General features: G+C 52.2%; 2 protein-coding genes across 2 annotated transcripts; both read right to left on the minus strand.

Annotated features, from left to right (window-relative positions):
• Window positions 1-373: 373 nt before the first annotated feature.
• On the minus strand, window positions 374-4,051 carry CD79A (CD79a molecule). The gene is made up of 5 exons (XM_045531606.1): window positions 3,720-4,051; window positions 1,876-2,178; window positions 1,511-1,629; window positions 974-1,042; window positions 374-864 (listed from the first exon to the last, which is right to left on the minus strand). Exons 1-5 carry the CDS (start codon window positions 3,976-3,978, stop codon window positions 751-753), a joined length of 864 nt encoding a protein of 287 aa, XP_045387562.1. The 5' UTR covers window positions 3,979-4,051; the 3' UTR covers window positions 374-750.
• Window positions 4,052-6,377: 2,326 nt separating this feature from the next.
• Window positions 6,378-14,926, minus strand: RPS19 (ribosomal protein S19). The gene is made up of 6 exons (XM_045531608.1): window positions 14,826-14,926; window positions 14,282-14,352; window positions 13,951-14,051; window positions 7,973-8,156; window positions 7,435-7,489; window positions 6,378-6,443 (listed from the first exon to the last, which is right to left on the minus strand). Exons 2-6 carry the CDS (start codon window positions 14,350-14,352, stop codon window positions 6,417-6,419), a joined length of 438 nt encoding a protein of 145 aa, XP_045387564.1. The 5' UTR covers window positions 14,826-14,926; the 3' UTR covers window positions 6,378-6,416.
• Between the last annotated feature and the right edge of the window lie 2,897 nt (window positions 14,927-17,823).

Consider the following 17,823-nt stretch of genomic DNA (forward strand, 5'->3'; position numbering starts at 1 on the left):
AGCCATGGAGGAAGGGTGGCCTCGGTCTGCTTTCTGTACCAGTCCCTCAAGATAGTCCCCTGCGTTTCCCGGGCTTAAATATGCGTAAATAATTCGGTAGCCACACCCCCTCTTTGCTCTGGGGTGAGGCCCTCGAGGGAGGCCAAACCAGTCCTTAAACTGGGATGGGGACTTCCCCAAGAGACTTCCTGTTTCTCTCTGGGGGGCAGCCAAGACTGGCTACCTGTGACCCGGTGTGGGGGGTGGGCAGGGGATGGCTCGGCCGGGATTGCAGGGTCTGAGAGAAGGCTGGGGCCAAGCTCCTGGGTCCTAGGGAAGGTGGGGGGGGGAGTGGGAATCGGTCCCCATGAGATCCATGACTCCTGCCAAGGTCTGCAGTTGGGAAGGATTTATTATCACTAAGTGGCCATGACAGATCAGGGAGGAGGGGGTGACACTAACGAGGCTGCTACAATCAGCTCCCCTAGAGGCAGCGATTAAGGCTCATTACCCGCTGGGGAGGGAGCCTGGGAAAGGCAGCAGGGGGAGGACTGGGCTGGGGGAGGATGGGACAGTCTAGAGGGAAGAACAGTAGGACACCCAGGAGTAGTCTGGGGAGGCCTGGGGGGAGAAGAGAGAGGACACCCCGCGGCAGAAGATGACTGAGGAAGCTCCCAGGGAAGACTGCGGAGAGCTTGTTCCAGGGGAGTGAGGACAGACGCTGGAATTGGGGCACAGCAGGCAGGGGCAGCCTGGTGGGGGCGAGGGGTGTCATGGCTTCTCCAGCTGGACGTCTCCGATGTTGAGGCTGCCCACATCCTGGTAGGTGCCCTGGAGGCCCCGGGAGATGTCCTCATACATGGAGCAGTCATCCAGGTTTAAGCCCTGGGGTGGAACGTGGCAGTGGACATCAGTACGCGACACTCCCAGGGAGAGGGAGGAACCCGCACAGGCCCCCAGCACACCTGCCCCTGCCCACCCGCCCTCCGCTCACCTCATAGAGATTTTCATCTTCATAGTCATCCTGGACATCGACCCCAAACTTCTCGTTCTGCCATCGTTTCTGTGGGGGCAGGGGGGGGTGAGTGGGGTGAGCAGGGGGAGGTGAATAGTAATAGTAATAAATAGTAATATTAATAGTTGCCCTGTGGCCAGAGGAGAGGCTGGTGAAGGTCTCGGCTACATCTGGGGGCAACCGCACTCTGGGGTGGGGGCAGGAGGAGAGTGAGACACCCCTAGAGAGGGCAGTGAGGACACCCCTGGGGGGAGAATGAGACACTTTTGGGGGGCTGGATGGTGAGGACAATCCTGAAGGGGAAACTAAACAAGGACACCCCTCTGGGCCCAGCACCGATGAAAATGCTTTCATGATATTAATTCATTTAACCTGCATAGCCTCTGAGAGTGGGGGGTGCGGTCATTCTCCCAAGTTTTGGGTGGGGAACCTCAGACTTGAGAGGCCCAGCTGGGCACTGGGAGTCACGCAGCCCAAGCCCTCGCCCAGCTGCCTCGGGGGTCCCAGGTGGCTCACCCTGAACAGTAGCAGAGTCCCAGGCACTACGGCACAGAACAGAAGGATGATCCCCTCGGCTGTGATGATGCGGTTCTTGGTGCCCTCCGCCATGTCCAGGAAGGGCCTAGGGGGTGGCTCTGTGAGGAAGGGGTGCTGCTCAGAGCCCTGGCACCTCCTGCCCTCCCTGGCCTCCCAGCCCCACCCCTGCAGCAAGGCCTGAGACCCCTGAAGTCCCCACTCTGCATATGGACACATCAGTCACTGTGTCCTGCTGGTTCCAAGCCCACAGTGAAGGTACCAGCTCTCTCCCCAGCTCACAGATGAGTAAACCGAGTGTCCCCAGCTGGAGAGTGGGACCCAGGGGCCAGGGCTGGGCCACTCACCACGGACGCGGAGGTAGGTGCCACAGGAGTGCTGGTGTGGTTCGCCTTCTTCATGGACGAGGCACCTGTACATGCCCCCGTGGCTCTTGTTCACGTTGGGGATGGTCAGCTCACCAGTGAGGTTGTGGCCATAGCCTATGCGCTCCGGGGGCCAGGAATGGTTGCCTTGGATGATGCGAAACCATGTAACCGTGACGTTTTTTCTGCTGTCATTGTACTGGCAGGGAAGGCGGGCCTTATCCCCCACACTCACCGTCACCGATGGCGGGCCCTTGTCCACCCACAGGGCCTGGCACCCAGGACCTGCGGAGGGTGGGGTGCGTCAAGACTAGGGACGGGACAGTGGCACAGGCCCCCAGCCCTGGCCCCTGCAGCTCCAGCACTGCTGGGTATGGAGGGGGAGGAGGGTGAGGACACTCCTGGTGGGGGCGGGAGGGAAAGACACCCTTGGCAGGGGCTGACACACCTTGGTGGGGGGTTAGGGGAGAATGAGGAGAGAAGAAACACTTGGTGGAGAGGAGAATAAAACTCCTGGGGATGGTGAGACACCCCGGGGGCCCTTCTCACCTCTCCAGCACCATCTCTTGCCACCCTCCTGCACACCCACTTTGTGCTTTGGTCCCTGTGAACTCCCTGGTGTTTTGAGGTTTGGTTTCCTGGAACTGGAAGTGCCCCTGCCCAGATAGCTCCTTCCAGAATCAGGTCTGGTATCCCTTCCTCCTGAAGGCTTTCCCGGTCCATGTTCCCACCCTCAGCCTCAGCTAGGCCCTGCACCTGGCACTCTATCTTGTGTAGTCATCACGAAACCCTAGAAGTAGTTTCTGTCATTATCCCCATTTTACAGGAGGGATGGCTGAGGCCCAGGCAGGTGGGTTGTCCAGCGTCCCCAGGCAGTCAAGAGTGGCACTGGTTCACACTCCCAGCTCTCTGAGCCTCTCCCTGCCTGGGACTGAGGAGCCAGTCTTTGGGCCTGTGACCTGGGCCTGTCCCTCATTCTCTGCAGCGACTATGTGTCAGCCTAAGAGTTAGAGGGGAGTTCAGCCCTTGGGCTGGGGGCTGGGAAGGGGCCCAGCAGGGTGAGGACAGGGATGTCTCAGAGAAAGAGAGGCAGCCCAGGCTGGCTCCTCTGGGAAGTCCCAGCTGTCAGCCTCCCCCGCCAGCCCCTGTGACTGCCTCCCCTTCTTCTGGAGGTGGGAGGAAGAGAGAAGGAGGAAGAGGTAGGGAAAGGGGCCGAGCAACTTCAGGGTCACAGGCTCAAAACTCAGAGGGCTGAGAGCTGCAACCCCTGCTCCCAGTGTCCCCCGAGCGAGCAGCCTTCTCTGAACTCCTCGATGTGGTCATGGCCCTGCCAGCTGGCCTTGGGCAGGGCAGGGGAGGGTGAGGACGGGTCCAGGGAGCATCCTCTCCCCCATGCTGAGAAGGGGCGCCCTACATAGGGGTGGGACTGACTGAGATTTACCGCAGAGGGGGAAAAAGCTTTCTCTCCTTTCTGACACTGAACGCCACCCGCACGTCCCCTCCCTGCCCCCAGCCCTGGTGCTCAGTCAAGAGGGGCCTTAGTTCCTTATTTTCACCTATGGGGATGAGAAGGTGGGGGAGGTGTCTCTCTCACTCCTGCCTCCCTCCCCAGCGCTGTGGACACCCCTCGCCTTCCCTAGCTCCCTCCAGTCAGCCACACCTTGGCCCAGGTTGGGACAGATGTGATTTCCACAGGGGCCTTCTGCAATTCCCCCTTTCTGCCTCCTCTCCCCCACTCCTGAGCGCCCTTCCTCTGCCTGTGTCCTCTCTCCAGCCTCTCTAGGTCCCCACCACCTCCCCCCAGCACCTGCCCTTTGGCCACGTACCTGGGCAGGCAGCAGACAGCAAGAAGAGGAGGAAGATGGTGGCAGGCAGAGCTTGGAGGACTCCCGGACCCCCAGGCATCTTCTCCCGGTGGGTTGGTTTGTCTGAGTTGCAGCAGTCCCGGCGAACCAGATCCCACCCCAGACCCCGCCCCACTTCCTGCCCAGCCCTGCCGGAGATGGGCTCCACTGGTCCCTGCTGCTGGGACCTTGGGCCGTCAGGCCTGGGGACAGCCCCTGCCATATGCCTCAGGCCTGCCATATGCTTCAGGCCGAGAGTGCAGAGGAACTGTTCCCTGCACCTGTGGTGGCCGCAATTCCCCTGAGGCGTGGCTGCCTGTTTGGGGGTGTTGGCGGGTAAGAGGATGGGTTAGTCTAGTCTCGGGAAGGAAGCTGAGGGAGCCAGAGTTTTGGGTGGCTGCTGGGGACAGGGTGGTGATTCTGAGCTTGACCTCTGCCCCTCCCTGGACTTGGGCAACCTTGTTCCCTCTCTGACCCTCTGTTTCTTGGATTCTTGGGGTTGGAAACAAGGACTTAAAGGGGTTGTTGCATGTACAGCCTTGACCACAGGGCCTGGCCCATAGCAGGTGCTCAGGAAATGTTAGTCACTGTCAATGATCATGAGGAATACATAAGGCAGGCCACTAGATGGTCACTTCCCTCCTCCCAGCCCTGGCATTTTTAATCTGCAAGATGATGATCAGAATACCTCCCTGGCCTTGTGACAGGAGCTGGTGTTCCTGGTGCCCAAGGAGTGAGAGCCGTGATCAGCTCTTTGTTGGAGTTCTTTGATATTGGCCTCCCCACAGCTGGGCAAGGGGAGGCCGCCATTTTACAGAGGAGGAAACCGAGGCCCTGAGAGGGGAGGTTGTCCCTTTTCCAGTGTCATAGTCTGGGAGTGGTGGAGCATGGATTGATCCAGTCACCTTTGTGTGACTCCCAGGTTCCTTTGAGCCTGTCATTTGAGACCAGGTAGGAGGGAAGTGAGGTCTCAGTGGGGACAGTGGGGTTGTGGAGATATTTGTGAGCAGCTGGGGGACCTATACACACACACATGGAGACACATAGAGAAAAGTTCATTGCAGGGAGATTTTTGGTAGCAAAAATTGATAAGCTAAGGGAAAGTTCATTTACAGGAGAATCAATGCATAAATTGTGGCGCAGTCAGCCAACAGAACACTAGAGTAGGGGAAAGTGTCCATATGTCTGCATCTCAGAAACATGAACATGAGAAAAAAATACTGTGGTATGATACAGTTGACTTACTTCCAAAAGACAAAACAGCACCGTGTGTGGCTTAGGGACATACATGGGGAGTGACACATGCCCAGTTCCTGAGTGGGGCTACCTCTGGGGACAGCGAGGAGGGCTGGGGCTGGGAAAGGACACAGAGGACTTTGTCTATTTTGGTTTTATTTCCTGTTACTTTTTTAACTGGGTGCTGGGTTCATAGGTTTTTCTTACCCTATTGTGAATACTGTTTTGCATGCCTGAGATATTTCCTAATTTTAAAAAAGTACAACTGTCACCCACACTGAAGAGCATGAGCCTCAAGGATTCTAGATTCCTGGGTTCACATCTCAGATCTGCCAACTGACCGGTTCATCTGAGCCTGTTTCTTCTCGTGTAACGTGGGCACAATCTCTCACTTTGTGATACCATGGATATTCTAAAGTGCACCTAGCACACGACCTAGGACCCACTTCTCTCTGGCGCTGGGGACCAGGGACCCGTGTTCCATTGGGTCCCAAGCTGTGTGGCAGGTCTTCAATCCCTCTGTGCTTAGTTCCTCCTCCTGACTCCCTCCCAGGAATAAGCCTGGCTCCAGACCCAGAAGCCCTAGGACTTCACCCTCTTCAGCATCATTCTGCAGCTGAGCCTGTTTCCAGGCCTTGGCTGCCCCCTAGTGGCTACAGAGCCAAGGCTGCCAGATTGCAGGCCCACGTGGCTCATGAAGGAAGCCCCACCTCCACTTATGGCACCGGGCCGCACATGGACCAGACCCTAGGCCAGGGAGTGTAACCCTTTGGGCCATTTTCTCATTTCCCTCACTTTTGAGGCATAGTGTCCTGTAGCAGCCAGGCCAAGGGATAGAGCTGGTTTGCTTGGGTTCAACTGATGGCTCTAGCTACCCTCTAGCCATTGGACAACCAGCAAATCTCCCATCCTATGACTTACTTTCCCTTTCTCCAAAATGTGGTGCTTTTGGGCACCTACTTCACAGGGTTGCTAAGTGTATATAATGTAGTTGTAAAGTGCCTGGCTTTAAGTGCTAAGCACAAATCTTTCAGCCCTGACATCTTCCTGCTGGTGTAGGCACATCAAAGGAGGTGACTGGAATGAGGTCTATCCCTCCGCGACTCCGTCCTTACTCCAGGACAAGCCACCCCCGTGGTGCCTGGGCCACTGCTTAACCACGCATTCTTTTTTCTCACTTTCTGATAATTGCAAAGACAAGATGTGGGGGAGGCACTAGGGCCTCCTCACCCAAGCCCAGCCGGGACATCTTGCCCATTCAGGGAGGAACTGAGAAGGCTCTGCCAGCTGCTGGGCACACAGCCACCCAGGGACCCCTGCGCCCCCTTCCACAAGGGAAGGGAGGAAGTGCTTCTTCCTCATGCCCGCAAAGAGCATCTGGATCAAGAGAGAACAAGACCAGGATTACGAATGAGGCAATTTATTAACCCAGCATCCTTTGTTCTAATGCTTCTTGTTGGCAGCTGCCACCTGTAGGAAAGATGGAAGAGTTAAGATCAACCATGGGTCTCTGCTGGGGCACTTTGTAATAGCCACGTACTACCCACCAGACCCTGGGCACCCCGACTCATGGTTTCAAATGCATTCATCTCCCGAAACCCTCACGATTGCAGGCATGTTCCTATTTTACAGACATGTAAACTAGGACTCAAGAGAAGGGCGTGGAAGAGCAGGAGTCCAACTTCCGCCCACCGCCCCACGTGAGGGGAAGAACAACCATCAGCACTGATGGCTGTGCCGGGCCCCACTCTGCCTGGAAGAGCTTTCTCCTTCCAGGTCATCCCCAACTCCCAGAGGGCTGACATCTTCCATTCTTTGTGACACTCAACTAAGTGACTAAATACTCCACGGCTGCTAGAAGGCCTGTGCCAATGACAGAAATAAAACCAGTGTCAAGCTCATGCCAGGCCCTAGGAGCTCCTGCGGAACTGTATGAAGCTCTGACTCCTCACCACTGCCCGAGGTGGGCCAGAGTAGACCTCTACAGACAGGGAGCCTGTGGCTCCAGAGGTGAAGCCACCCTGCCCCAAGGTGTCGGCAACCCGAATGTGGGTGGAGATGTGGACTCTGGGGCCTAAGCTAGTCTGCCTCCCCATCTCCACCTCTCCCAAGCTGCCCCTGTCCAACATTCGGTAAGCACGAAGCAGACATGGCAGCCAGAGTCCGTAAGTAGGCTGACCTGGGAAGAGGGAGTCACGTGTGTGGGTGCAGCTATGTGCCCTGCAGAAGCCAAGTGGCACCCTGGGCCTGGGTTCCCTCTACCCCAGCACCCAGATTTCCAAGCAGCTTGAGTAGGAAAGCCAGTCAGAAATGTCCTTTTTCTCCTGTCCCTGGGCAGCCCTCCTCTGAACCCCACCACCCCGGGCTATGCCTTCCAAGGGAGAAAGTAAGCCAGATCTAGTGACAAAGCACAAGTCCCCAGAGACTAAGTACCCATCCCTGGCCCACGGACAGTCCTTACCTGTCCGGCGATTCTGTCCAGATCTCTCTGTCCCTGAGGTGTCAGTTTGCGGCCCCTGCAGGAGGGAAGGATCATGCAGTCCGTGAGCTCAGGTTCTCAGCCCCTTCCCTCCTGGTCATGAGCCAGGCTTCCCAAGAAGGCACCTAGCTATGGGACCACATGATGCCAGCCAAATCCCACTGAGGGCCCAGGTTGGCTGCAATCTAAGGAGCTGGGAGCAGGAGTGGGAGCCCCCCTGAGAGCTGACAGGGTGTTGTTTGTGCAAGCATTAGATCAAAGCCCCGAAAAATCAATTGGGAAAAGTTAACGAGCAGGCTAATGAAAGTGGACAGTCGCTAAATTACCTTCCCGGAGCTCGGGGTAGTCAGCCAGAGAGGTCGGGGTGAGGCCCTTCGCTGTTCGCTTTTCTGCAGAATCCCCTGCCTGCCTCCGAGGACAGGCCTGGCACCTGCACCTCTCTATTCATGGGGACTATGGGGGTGGTGCCCGACAACTTCATTATAGGTAACCTGGGGGTACTGACCCCTACCCTGCTTACCCATCTTGATCCTTTTCCACCATTTTCAGCCCTTCCAGGGCTTGGAGGACCCTGCGGGCCACACTCTTGGAGCCTCGGCTAAAGTGGCTGGGCATGACGCCATTTCTCTGACGTCCCCCGTAGATCTTGGTCATGGAGCCAACCCCAGCGCCGCCCCGGAGGTACAGGTGCCGTGCTGTGGAAGCTGGGGGCAGAGTAAGAGGGAGACTTGAGGATGCTTCTCAGGCAGAGGAGTCTCCTTTCCACAGCTGAGGCAAGGGCCTGTTCAAGGCCACACATAATTCCATGTCTGTGTCGACAGCTAAATTTCACCATTTTATAAGGAGAGAAACTGACTAAGACCTGGACCTGACCGATCTCTCTCCCTGTCCCTGACCCCCAGCTAGCTCTCCCATGGCCCTGCGCTCTGGGTGGGGCACCCCTTCTTTGAGACTGACTTCTTTTGCTGTTACAGCCTTAGCAGGGCCGCTGTGAGGTTGAACATGAGGCGCTGCAAGGGTGGAGCCTAGCAAATGTTTAAGAAGCTGTGACCATCTCCATGTGCCCCAAAGAGGCAGGATAGTGGAGAAGGAACCTACTGCCAGAGTGTATTCTATGGGCCACATCAGTTTGGAGGGCCTAGGATGACACCAGGGGCAGGGCAGACATCCTCTGCAGTGCATGCTCACCGCGTGCAATGTGCATCACTCCCCCGCTTCTCCCCAAATGTACACAGGAGTTACTGTCCCTAGACTGGCCTCGTAAGTCCCTGGTCCACCCTGGCCACCCTCCCTGCCTGCAAGGCAAGCCCAGCAAAAGCCAGTTGAGATGCTAGCCTCCTCAGTAATGCTCACACAGGGTCTGCCAGGCCCTGTGCCAAATGCTTCTCACACATTCTCTCCTGATGTACTGAGATGGCCTCAGGAGCTGGATTGATGGTGCGGCCTTAGACAAGTCACCTAATCTCACCCGAGGACCAGGAGTAACAGTCTTTCAGACTGCAGCTATCGTGAGGACGGAACAGGTACACGTCATGTGCTATTCTTTGTAGAAAGGGACACTGAGGCTCCAGAGGGTACTTACTAGCTCCCCATCACATAGCTCTGGAGGGACCACCCTGGTTCTGCCACTGTGTGTGAAGGCACGGGGGCCTGAGATGCAGAAGCACCCAGATTTCAACCATCACACGGTCCTGCCTGGTTGGGGAGCACAGGGTAGGGACTCTGGTCTATCCCTGGGGCCCAAAGACCAAGAAATGGCCTAACCCCGCCCAAGTGACTTCTCTCCATTAGCTCTGAAGATGAAGTAAGGGAACTGGGGATTCATTTCTCCAGTTAACTACTAAGAACCAGGTGCCAGGCAGTGTCATGTGTGCGCGCTTGGGTGGGACTGACGACGTGAGGGGAGCTGTTCCTCCCCTCCAGCTGCCTCTGCCCAGAAGCAGTCCCTGCACACTTGCTCCCAGCCTCCTGCCCTGAGATCATCTCCAGATACAGCCAGCCCTCCCCTAGGTAGCTGCAGATTTCACCAGCCACAGATCAAAAATATTCAGGGGAAAAAAATACAACAATTAAAAAAAAATTTAGCCGGGTGCCATGGCTCATGCCTGTAATCCTAGCACTCTGGGAGGCTGAGGCGGGTGGATCGCTCGAGGTCAGGAGTTTGAGACCAGCCTGAGCAAGAGCGAGACCCCCGTCTCTACTAAAAATAGAAAGAAATTATCTGGCCAACTAAAAATATATACAGAAAAAATTAGCTGGGCATGGTGGCGCATGCCTGTAGTCCCAGCTACTCGGGAGGCTGAGGCAGAAGGATCGCTTAAGCCCAGGAGTTTGAGGTTGCTATGAGCTAGCCTGACACTACAGCACTCTCTAGCCTGGGCAACAGAGCGAAACTCTGTTTCAAAAAAACAAAAAACAAAAACCCCAACAAATTCAGCACCACTGTTCACATAGCATTGACACTGCATTAACTAATAAAAGTAATCTAGAGAAGTACACGGAAAGATGTGCATAGGTTATACGCAAACACTATGCAATTTTATATTAAGGACAAGCATTCTGTGGATTTTGGTACCAGGGGCCATCTTGGAACCAATTCCCTTAGGGATACTGAGGGACTATACAACCACGCTGTGCTGGGGGCCAAGAGTGCAGCCCCACCATGGTCTCACTGCCTCTGCTCACTTTATTACTTGCACCTTACCCAAGGCCCTACACCTCCTACTCCATTGCCTTGGGACTTCCTATTCCTACAACCCTACCCCTTGGCCAGGCATTAAGTCCCCCACCCGAGCCAGGATCAAGATACTCAGTTGGTGTAAGCCATCTCCCACACTCTTTCTGCCAGGAGAGTGACATCACTGGAAACCTCTATCTTACAAGACTGGCTGAAATGCCCAATAGCCACTGCCGTCCCTCCTACACCTGTACCTGGCTGTGCCCTGGCTCTGGAGAGAGCAGGTTAGCCCCAGAAAGAAGTAAGATGCACACTCCTAAGCCCAGACACCCAAAGATGCTGTGCACCAGAAATGGGACACTCCACACCTCGGTCTTGCTGAGCTGGGACCACAGTGCTCAGACCTCAGATCAGTCTTGGCCTGGAGTCAGCGTGGAAGAGGTAGCCAAGCTCTGGGCTGCCAGGTAGACGGTGGTTTGAAACCCAACGTTGTTCCTCATGAGCAACGCCACAGAATCCACCCATCCTTCAGGTAGATCCTGCCATGGTACCAAAGGAGACGATTTACTTTGAGCACTGGAACCGGCAGAGAATAAGCTCCAATAAAATCTATTAGCTTCTTCAATGGGGCTTAAAATTTTTCTTAACATCTTTTAAAAACTATCTCACATGGAGAACAACCTTTGTCAGATATTTCCAGGTCTTCCTCTGCCTCCCCAGTTCATGCTTTCACCCACTAGAACAGAGAGGAAGGGAATTAACTTTACAAATCACAAGCTGTCAAAACATTGTGTCCTCCAAACATCTTTTCCACCCTCTTCTCACCCCTAGAGACCCAGGCCCCAGCCCCACCTTTTGAAGTGGAGCTGTGCAAATCCGGGCCACCTTAGATGGTATTTATGACAGTAAGCCAGGAGCTGTCACAAACAGCTTCTCCTGCAGTCCCTCCATAGGCATTCTGTTCCTCTCCTGCATGTCTTTGGGAAGGCAACTCACTCCCCCAGGAAACCCTGTCCAGGAGTCACCCCCTCTCCCAGAAGTACAAAGCAGGGGCAAAGCAGGCCACCCCTGTCAAGTCCACAGTTACGGGAGAATAGCTGTGTGTTCCTACCGGGCCAAGGGCAGATCAAACAAGCAAGGCTTCTCAAGAATTGTCACAGCTCAGCACCCAATAATTTATTAAGATTGATGGCCCCATCCTAACTGAGTCAAAAAGAGGAGAAAGAAACCCTCCCAGGTACTTTGCCCTGACCCTTCTCTGCCAAACTTATAAGAAAAAACCACTTCCCTGACCTCCACTCATCCCTTAACTCAATCTTGTGATACCCCCCAGGCCTCATGCCTTCCGCCAACATAGCCTAAGTGCGTGTTCAGCCCTGTGTAACTCTCCATTCTCCTGACATGGGTTCTTTCTATCTCTACTTCAGCCCCAGCCCCAACCCTTATACTGCTGTATTGGGACTTCTTGCTCCCATAGCTCTGCCCCATTCCCAGACCATGCTCAGGAGGACCCAGTCTTCTGCTGTGGACCTCTCCATCCCCCGCACCCCAAGATCAAGACCTAGCAATGTCATGCTGGTTTCTACATGCCTCCAGAATTTACCCCTGTTCACCACCCCACTGTACTTTAGCCTCAACCCCCTGGAGGGGTGTAAATAGGCTAGCCCCCAGGATCCATAGAAGGAAAACCGGAAAGACACCATAGAACCTAGTTTTGGACAGAGCCAGCCTGTGAAGCTCCCAGGGTGACTTTAAGGAAGTCACTTCACTAGTCTATACCTCAGCTTCCTCTTTGGTAAAATGGATTTCTACTATGACCACAACTCGTCAAGAGTGTAAGCTGACTGCCAAACCAGGTGGTAGTACATGAAATTCTAGAATAGAGGCTGGCAAACTTCTCCTGTAAAGATTCAGATAGTTAAGTATTCCAGGGTCTGCAGGTGACAGGTTCTGCCACAACTCTGCCCTTGTGCACATGAACACATGGCCAACAGGCCTCTGCTCTAGAACCCAACCACCTGATGCCACCAGGGCAGCTGGGAAAAATGAGGTCAAAGAGGAACCTTTAGGAACCTCAAGTGAGGGAGACCAGCAGGCAGGCGGGGGTGCATATTCTAAGTGAGATGTCCGGGAAGAGGCCACAGTAACTGTAAAAATGACCTAGGTTTATTATTCAGGGTCTTCATCCCCTTCCTTGTTAATCCCTCCCCTTAAAAAACAAACAAACAAAAACAAAAAACAAACAAACAAAAAAAACCCAAACTGGAATCCACTCCAAGTTGCAACAAGTGTGGGTGATTGTGGCACCACTAGCTGACCAACCCTGGACATGTTACTCAACCTCTCCAACATCAACTGTGACACAGACACAACCAGTCCTATCTTGGAGATTTCTGATATGGGCACATAATGCAGAATGTATATTCATCCCACCAAATGAGAAAGGCCATTAGATTCTTAACCCTAGATCCAAAGCCGCTTTTGGTGTACTGACCCTCAAAGCACTGCCAACGAACATTCAGGACCAGGCAGCCTTGCCTCCCAAGACAAGGGGTAGAGGGTATATTTCATCCAGGCCTCATCACCATTGTGTGCCCAAGGAGTTAGCTTCCCCTCACCAGCCCCATTTTCCTTCTAAAAATATAGTGGTGAGTGGGTGGGTATGCCATCAACCCTACCCACCCCACAGTGCACATCTTTTAGTCCTCAGAGGCCAGAGGCTGGGGCCAAGTCATGTTGCCCAGTTCAAGGTCTGAACAGAGTGGGCCTCACGGCCATTTGACACACGCACCACCAATCTGCAAAATGCTTTATGTTCTTAAGTGCTGAGCATCTTGTACCAAGGCCAACTCTTCCCAGGGTCATTTTGGAGTTTTGGCAATTTCCAAACTGCTTTCCACCTACTTCCTTGATGGGGCCCCCACTTCACAGAGAAAAGCTGGAAGACTGGAGAGGCCAAAGCCCCTTGCACTGACCCTCCCATTCTCTGTTAGGCCTTCAAGAGTGACAGCTTACTGAACTTTGAAATGTCAGGACAAGTGAGAACTAGCACTATGTAGTCAGAACTGTATTGAAATTATTAGTGGGAAATTAAAAAGACAAGAGAGAGAGCTGGCACGAGGTCACAGGGTGACCATAAGGTCAGCAAGTTTTCTTTTGAGGACTTCGAAGTCACATCAAGATTTACAGCAAGAAGTAACCTGGCCAGATCCCCAACCACTTAGTTAGAAAACAACTTGTAAGAGACAGGGAGAAAACTAGCACAATGATCAGATTAACCATAAAGACAGCTGACTTTTCTTAAATGGACTACTATGCAACAGGCACGTTTCTAAACACTTTGACTTAATCGAACTCATTTAATCCTTGCAATAATCTTGTACTGGCACAATCATTAGCCCCATTTTAGTGATGAGAAAATAGAGGCACAGGCAAGTTAAATAACTAGCCTCAGATCACACAGCTAGTTAAATGGTAGAGATGGATTTGAACTCAGGAAGCCTGACTCCACGGATATGGAAAGAATGTTGCCTCTGTAAAACGAACCACCTCTAAGCAAAATATGAACGTACATCTGTCTCTGGGTTTCCCTTGAAGCTCACTCAAAGCCACGGGTCCTCTCACAAGCCTCTTAGAAGGGAAGAACAACTTGGAGCATGAAGTTATTGAATGTTGTGTCACACAAAGCATGTGGTGACACAGTCAAAGGTTCCTCCTCCTCTTGCAACCTTGGGAGCAAGAAAAGAGTTCACAGAGGAGACAGGTCTGTGCTAGGGCTCACCCAGCTTCCCACTCTCCAGCCAAAGGCCCAATTTCCTTACCAGCTCGTGTGTAGAACCAGTTCTCATCGTAGGGAGCCAGCTCCTTATGCTTGGCCAGCTTGACTGTGTCCACCCATTCAGGGACTTTCAGCTTCCCGGACCTAGGACCAAGACAGTGACAAAGGCACAGTTCAGAAATCTCCACAACTACTTTATCCCCTCAGCAACACAACTGTAGATTAACAAGAGCCTGATATGTCCCAGGATACAAACAAAAAGACTGATACTGACACACAACCCAGGCCGTATAAAGAAAGCACAAACACTGGGGTCCAGGAGCAGGTAAAGGCGATAGCCTCCACCCACTTGGAACCTCAGTCCCCAGACTCACTTTTTGAGGAAGGCTGCCAGAGCTCTGACGAACTCCTGCTGGTTCACGTCTTTTACAGTAACTCCAGGCATCTGTGAGATAAGGTCAAGCATGTGAACACAAGGCCTGGTGGAGGCGACCGACAAGAGCCGGGCCCAGCCCCAAAGCTTTCAGTCCAACGTATCCTAAGCCGCAGCACCCCCGAGACTCCCAAGGCCTTACAACTCCGGGCCCCGGCTCCTGTGGGTGCGAGAGTTCACCGACGCCCACGGTCTCTATGGGTCGCCCGAACACAGCCTGGTCCCAGTTTAAGATCCTACGCGACCCATCCCTCAGGCCCGGGATTCTGGACGCCCCACGCACCCCGCCGCTGCCCACCAGGCCCACTCTCGGTTCCTAGACGGCGCTGACCGGGCATGTCCGGGCCTGCCGCTCGCACGTGGCCGCGGCTCCAGGGGGCGGGGCGACCCCGGGCCGGGCCGAGGGACCCTCAGACACGCGCTCCCGGGCCAAAGGGCCCGGCTTAGACGCCCCGAGCCCAGTTCGACCCGCAGCGCCCGCTTACCGTGCGGCCTCCGCGCTGCCAGCCAGGGGAAAGGGAGCGACGGGGTTTCCCGGGCGCACAAGTCGGGCGTTGGATCTCGCGAGAGTTCCAGAACTCGCGAGAGCGAGACTAGAGATTAGGCGGCTCCGCCTCTCTCAGGGCAAATGCGGCTTCGTTTCCGCTTGGGCGGTGGGAGGGTGTGGGGTGAGGGCTGGAGAGGCAAAAGAAAAGGCCCGGGGGACAGGCGTGGAGGCCGGTTTCCTCTTCGCCCATCCTTCTCCCAGAGCATAATAGAGGAGACGAGAGCTCCTGTCCTGAGCTAGGGGAACTTGGCTTCGTTTGCTTCGTTCGTGGCTGGAAGGAACAGCGATGGTGGAGACGATGATGGCGGAAGTATGGGGTAAGTTGAGGGAACAGGAAAGAGACCCAGTCATAGGCGGTTCCCACAACGGGACAACCCCTCTTCCGGGTGGAAGTGGATTTTTACCTGGCCGGAAGTGGGAGTAGTAAGGGCGGAACTGTGATGGGGAACATAGAGAAAGGGCGAGGAAGCAATGTGGCTACCATCTCCCCTCCTTCCACCGCTAGTAGTCGCGAGAGCCCGAGACGGAAGCCCCACCCTTAGGGCGGAAATTGCTTCAGCTCGGCTGAGGCCACCAGAGTGGGACTGAGGCACTGGAGGGAGGAGATGAGGGCAGGGACAAAGAGGCGGAGGCGGGACATTTGGAGAAGTTAATTCAGCTCTGCCTTGTGTCTGTATCTGTTCGCTCCGCACTTAGGCTTACCTTGCCTGTCTAGATTTATCTGCTCCGCTGACCTGTGTAGCTTTAGGCACTCCATTTGCTCGTTCAGAGCTCAATGTCACCATTAAAAAAAAAAAAGACTCTGAAATCGTCATTATTTCACATTTTAACTGCTCCTGTACATGGTGCGTCACACATTCTAGCAATAAATATATTTTTTTAGTGACTGCTCTGTGCCAGGCACAGGTAAACATTATTTGCAAGTTTATCATGTGGCTGGTCCTGTAGTTATTACATGCATGATCTCATTCAATCCTTATAAGACCCAGCAACGAAAGAACATGAGGGACCCCCCTGTAGTCCAATACAATTATGTTAACTTGCTGCAAAAAGGAAACACTTAAACATATGTAGCTATTTTCTTATGTTGGAAATACTGAGTTTAAAACAGAGCAAATAATGTTAAAATTTTTTCCACACTAATACCATGTATACACAATGTCTTAATTATGATTAAGCCAATATGTTCTGATAGTAATATCTGTTAAAAAGTTAAAACCATGCTTCTAGCATGATAAAATGGTACTTAAATCAGGGTTTTACATTTATGTAGAATGTCGTGGAAATTGTAAAAAGAAAATCAAAGTCTCAGGGCCACTCCCCTCCCTCTCAATTCCTTATGCAAAAGAGAAGGTAAAAGCTTCAGGCACCTGTGAAGAACTGGGTCATAGATCATTCATTAAGGAAATTCCTTGCTAACCTCTTATAAGCAAGGACATGCAAATTGTACCTATGTCTAGTACTGAAAACTAAAGCCTATCCAATTTCAATCTAATAACGAATCACAGGTTTATCTTTACAGGTAACAGAACTGGAGACAAGACAGAATCAGACATTCTTCCACCTACCCAGGGACACCTACATAATTGATGCTTCCTTCACTCCCCTTTCCCCCTTCTAACATTCCCCTTATTTTATCTAAAATTTAGTTTTTCTGGGCCTCACAAGCATGTAACCACTTTGCCTTATCAGCCTGCTCCCCCTACCTTTTTCCTTCTCTCTCTGTGCCTTTAAAATGCTGAAGGTTCCAAGTTTCCCTTCTGAAAAACAGCCACAGCTTGTCTAAGGTTTGTGTATTTCCCAGGCGTGTTCTCAAAATCTTGGCTTAATAAACCTCAGTTGAGTGTGACTCTCATTTTCTGCCATTTATTATTTAAGTTAACAAAATCTATTTCATACTGTTTCTAAAACTTGAGAATGATTTTATTATTTCATTTATTTTTTCAGAATCAACATATGTGTTTGAATATGTATTTGTTAGGTATGTTTAACTAGAAATCTCCAGGTACTTGGGTAATTTATATTCACTTTTTATAGATTTCTAATGTATATTTCTAATGTCAGTTCTGAATCATTTACACTTAATTCATTTGAGTCAATTCACTAAATATTTCTTCTAGAAAAAGAAAGCTCTGCAGAGGAAGTGTGGAATGTTTCATCAAAGGAAGAGACAGAGTAAATATAGGATTTTGGGAAGGATGAAACCTAGGTAAAATTTATATTAAGCAGAGTTTTGATGGACTTAAGGCAAAGGAGTTACATCATGCCTGGGCTAGGAGCAGCCCTAGGATCCTGTTTCCTTTACAAGGTTAAGATAAATGTGCAATGTTGTATCCAGCAACCTCTCCTCTGAAGCTCTCAGCCTGGTTGGAAATCATGACTGCTTCTCTGTGTCAAAGTGACTTAGACCTTCCAGGTAAGAGTGAGCTATCCCATTCTCACTATTGCTATGCTTTTAAAGAGCAAACTTCTGATAGTCTATGATTTAAGAGAACACATTTTCTAAACATTTCTAAACATCTAACATCCTTGGTGTTAATTTTTATAGGTTTTAGTTTTTGCAGGTTCATAATCAACAACTCTGTGAGATGATTATAGACCAGGCATCTGAGGCTTAGAGTCAAGTCACTTGTCCAAAGTCATGGAAGGTTAAAGCCTTACGTTAAGGTTTATACCCACAACTGATGACTGCTCAAGCTTTTTTGATAAACTCTTTAAAGAGAGATTTTAAAAATGGTTTGAGGCTGTAGTATATACAGACAATGAAATATTATTCAGCACTAAAAAGAAACAAACTATTAAGCTGTGAAAAGACATGGAGGAACCTTCAATACATTACTAAGTGAAAGAAGCCTATCTGAAAAGGTGCATACTGTCTGATTCCAACTATATGACATTCTGGAAAAAGGAAAAATTATGGTGATAGGAAAAAGATC

Source organism: Lemur catta, chromosome 19, assembly GCF_020740605.2.
Source record: "Lemur catta isolate mLemCat1 chromosome 19, mLemCat1.pri, whole genome shotgun sequence".
Classification (NCBI taxonomy): domain Eukaryota; kingdom Metazoa; phylum Chordata; class Mammalia; order Primates; family Lemuridae; genus Lemur; species Lemur catta.

What these genes read in the sequence shown, in the direction of transcription:
- CD79A (XM_045531606.1), bottom strand. Translation starts at nt 3,978, where the DNA reads ATGGCAGGCCTGAGGCATATGGCAGGGGCTGTCCCCAGGCCTGACGGC. An exon ending in GCTGTCTGCTGCCTGCCCAG is followed by an intron (nt 2,179 to 3,719) that starts GTACGTGGCCAA and finishes CACCCTCCGCAG; the next exon opens with GTCCTGGGTGCCAGGCCCTG. An exon ending in GGACTCTGCTACTGTTCAGG is followed by an intron (nt 1,043 to 1,510) that starts GTGAGCCACCTG and finishes CTGCCCCCACAG; the next exon opens with AAACGATGGCAGAACGAGAA.
- RPS19 (XM_045531608.1), bottom strand. Translation starts at nt 14,352, where the DNA reads ATGCCTGGAGTTACTGTAAAAGACGTGAACCAGCAGGAGTTCGTCAGA. An exon ending in CTGGCAGCCTTCCTCAAAAA is followed by an intron (nt 14,052 to 14,281) that starts GTGAGTCTGGGG and finishes TCTTGGTCCTAG; the next exon opens with GTCCGGGAAGCTGAAAGTCC. An exon ending in CTGGTTCTACACACGAGCTG is followed by an intron (nt 8,157 to 13,950) that starts GTAAGGAAATTG and finishes CTCTGCCCCCAG; the next exon opens with CTTCCACAGCACGGCACCTG.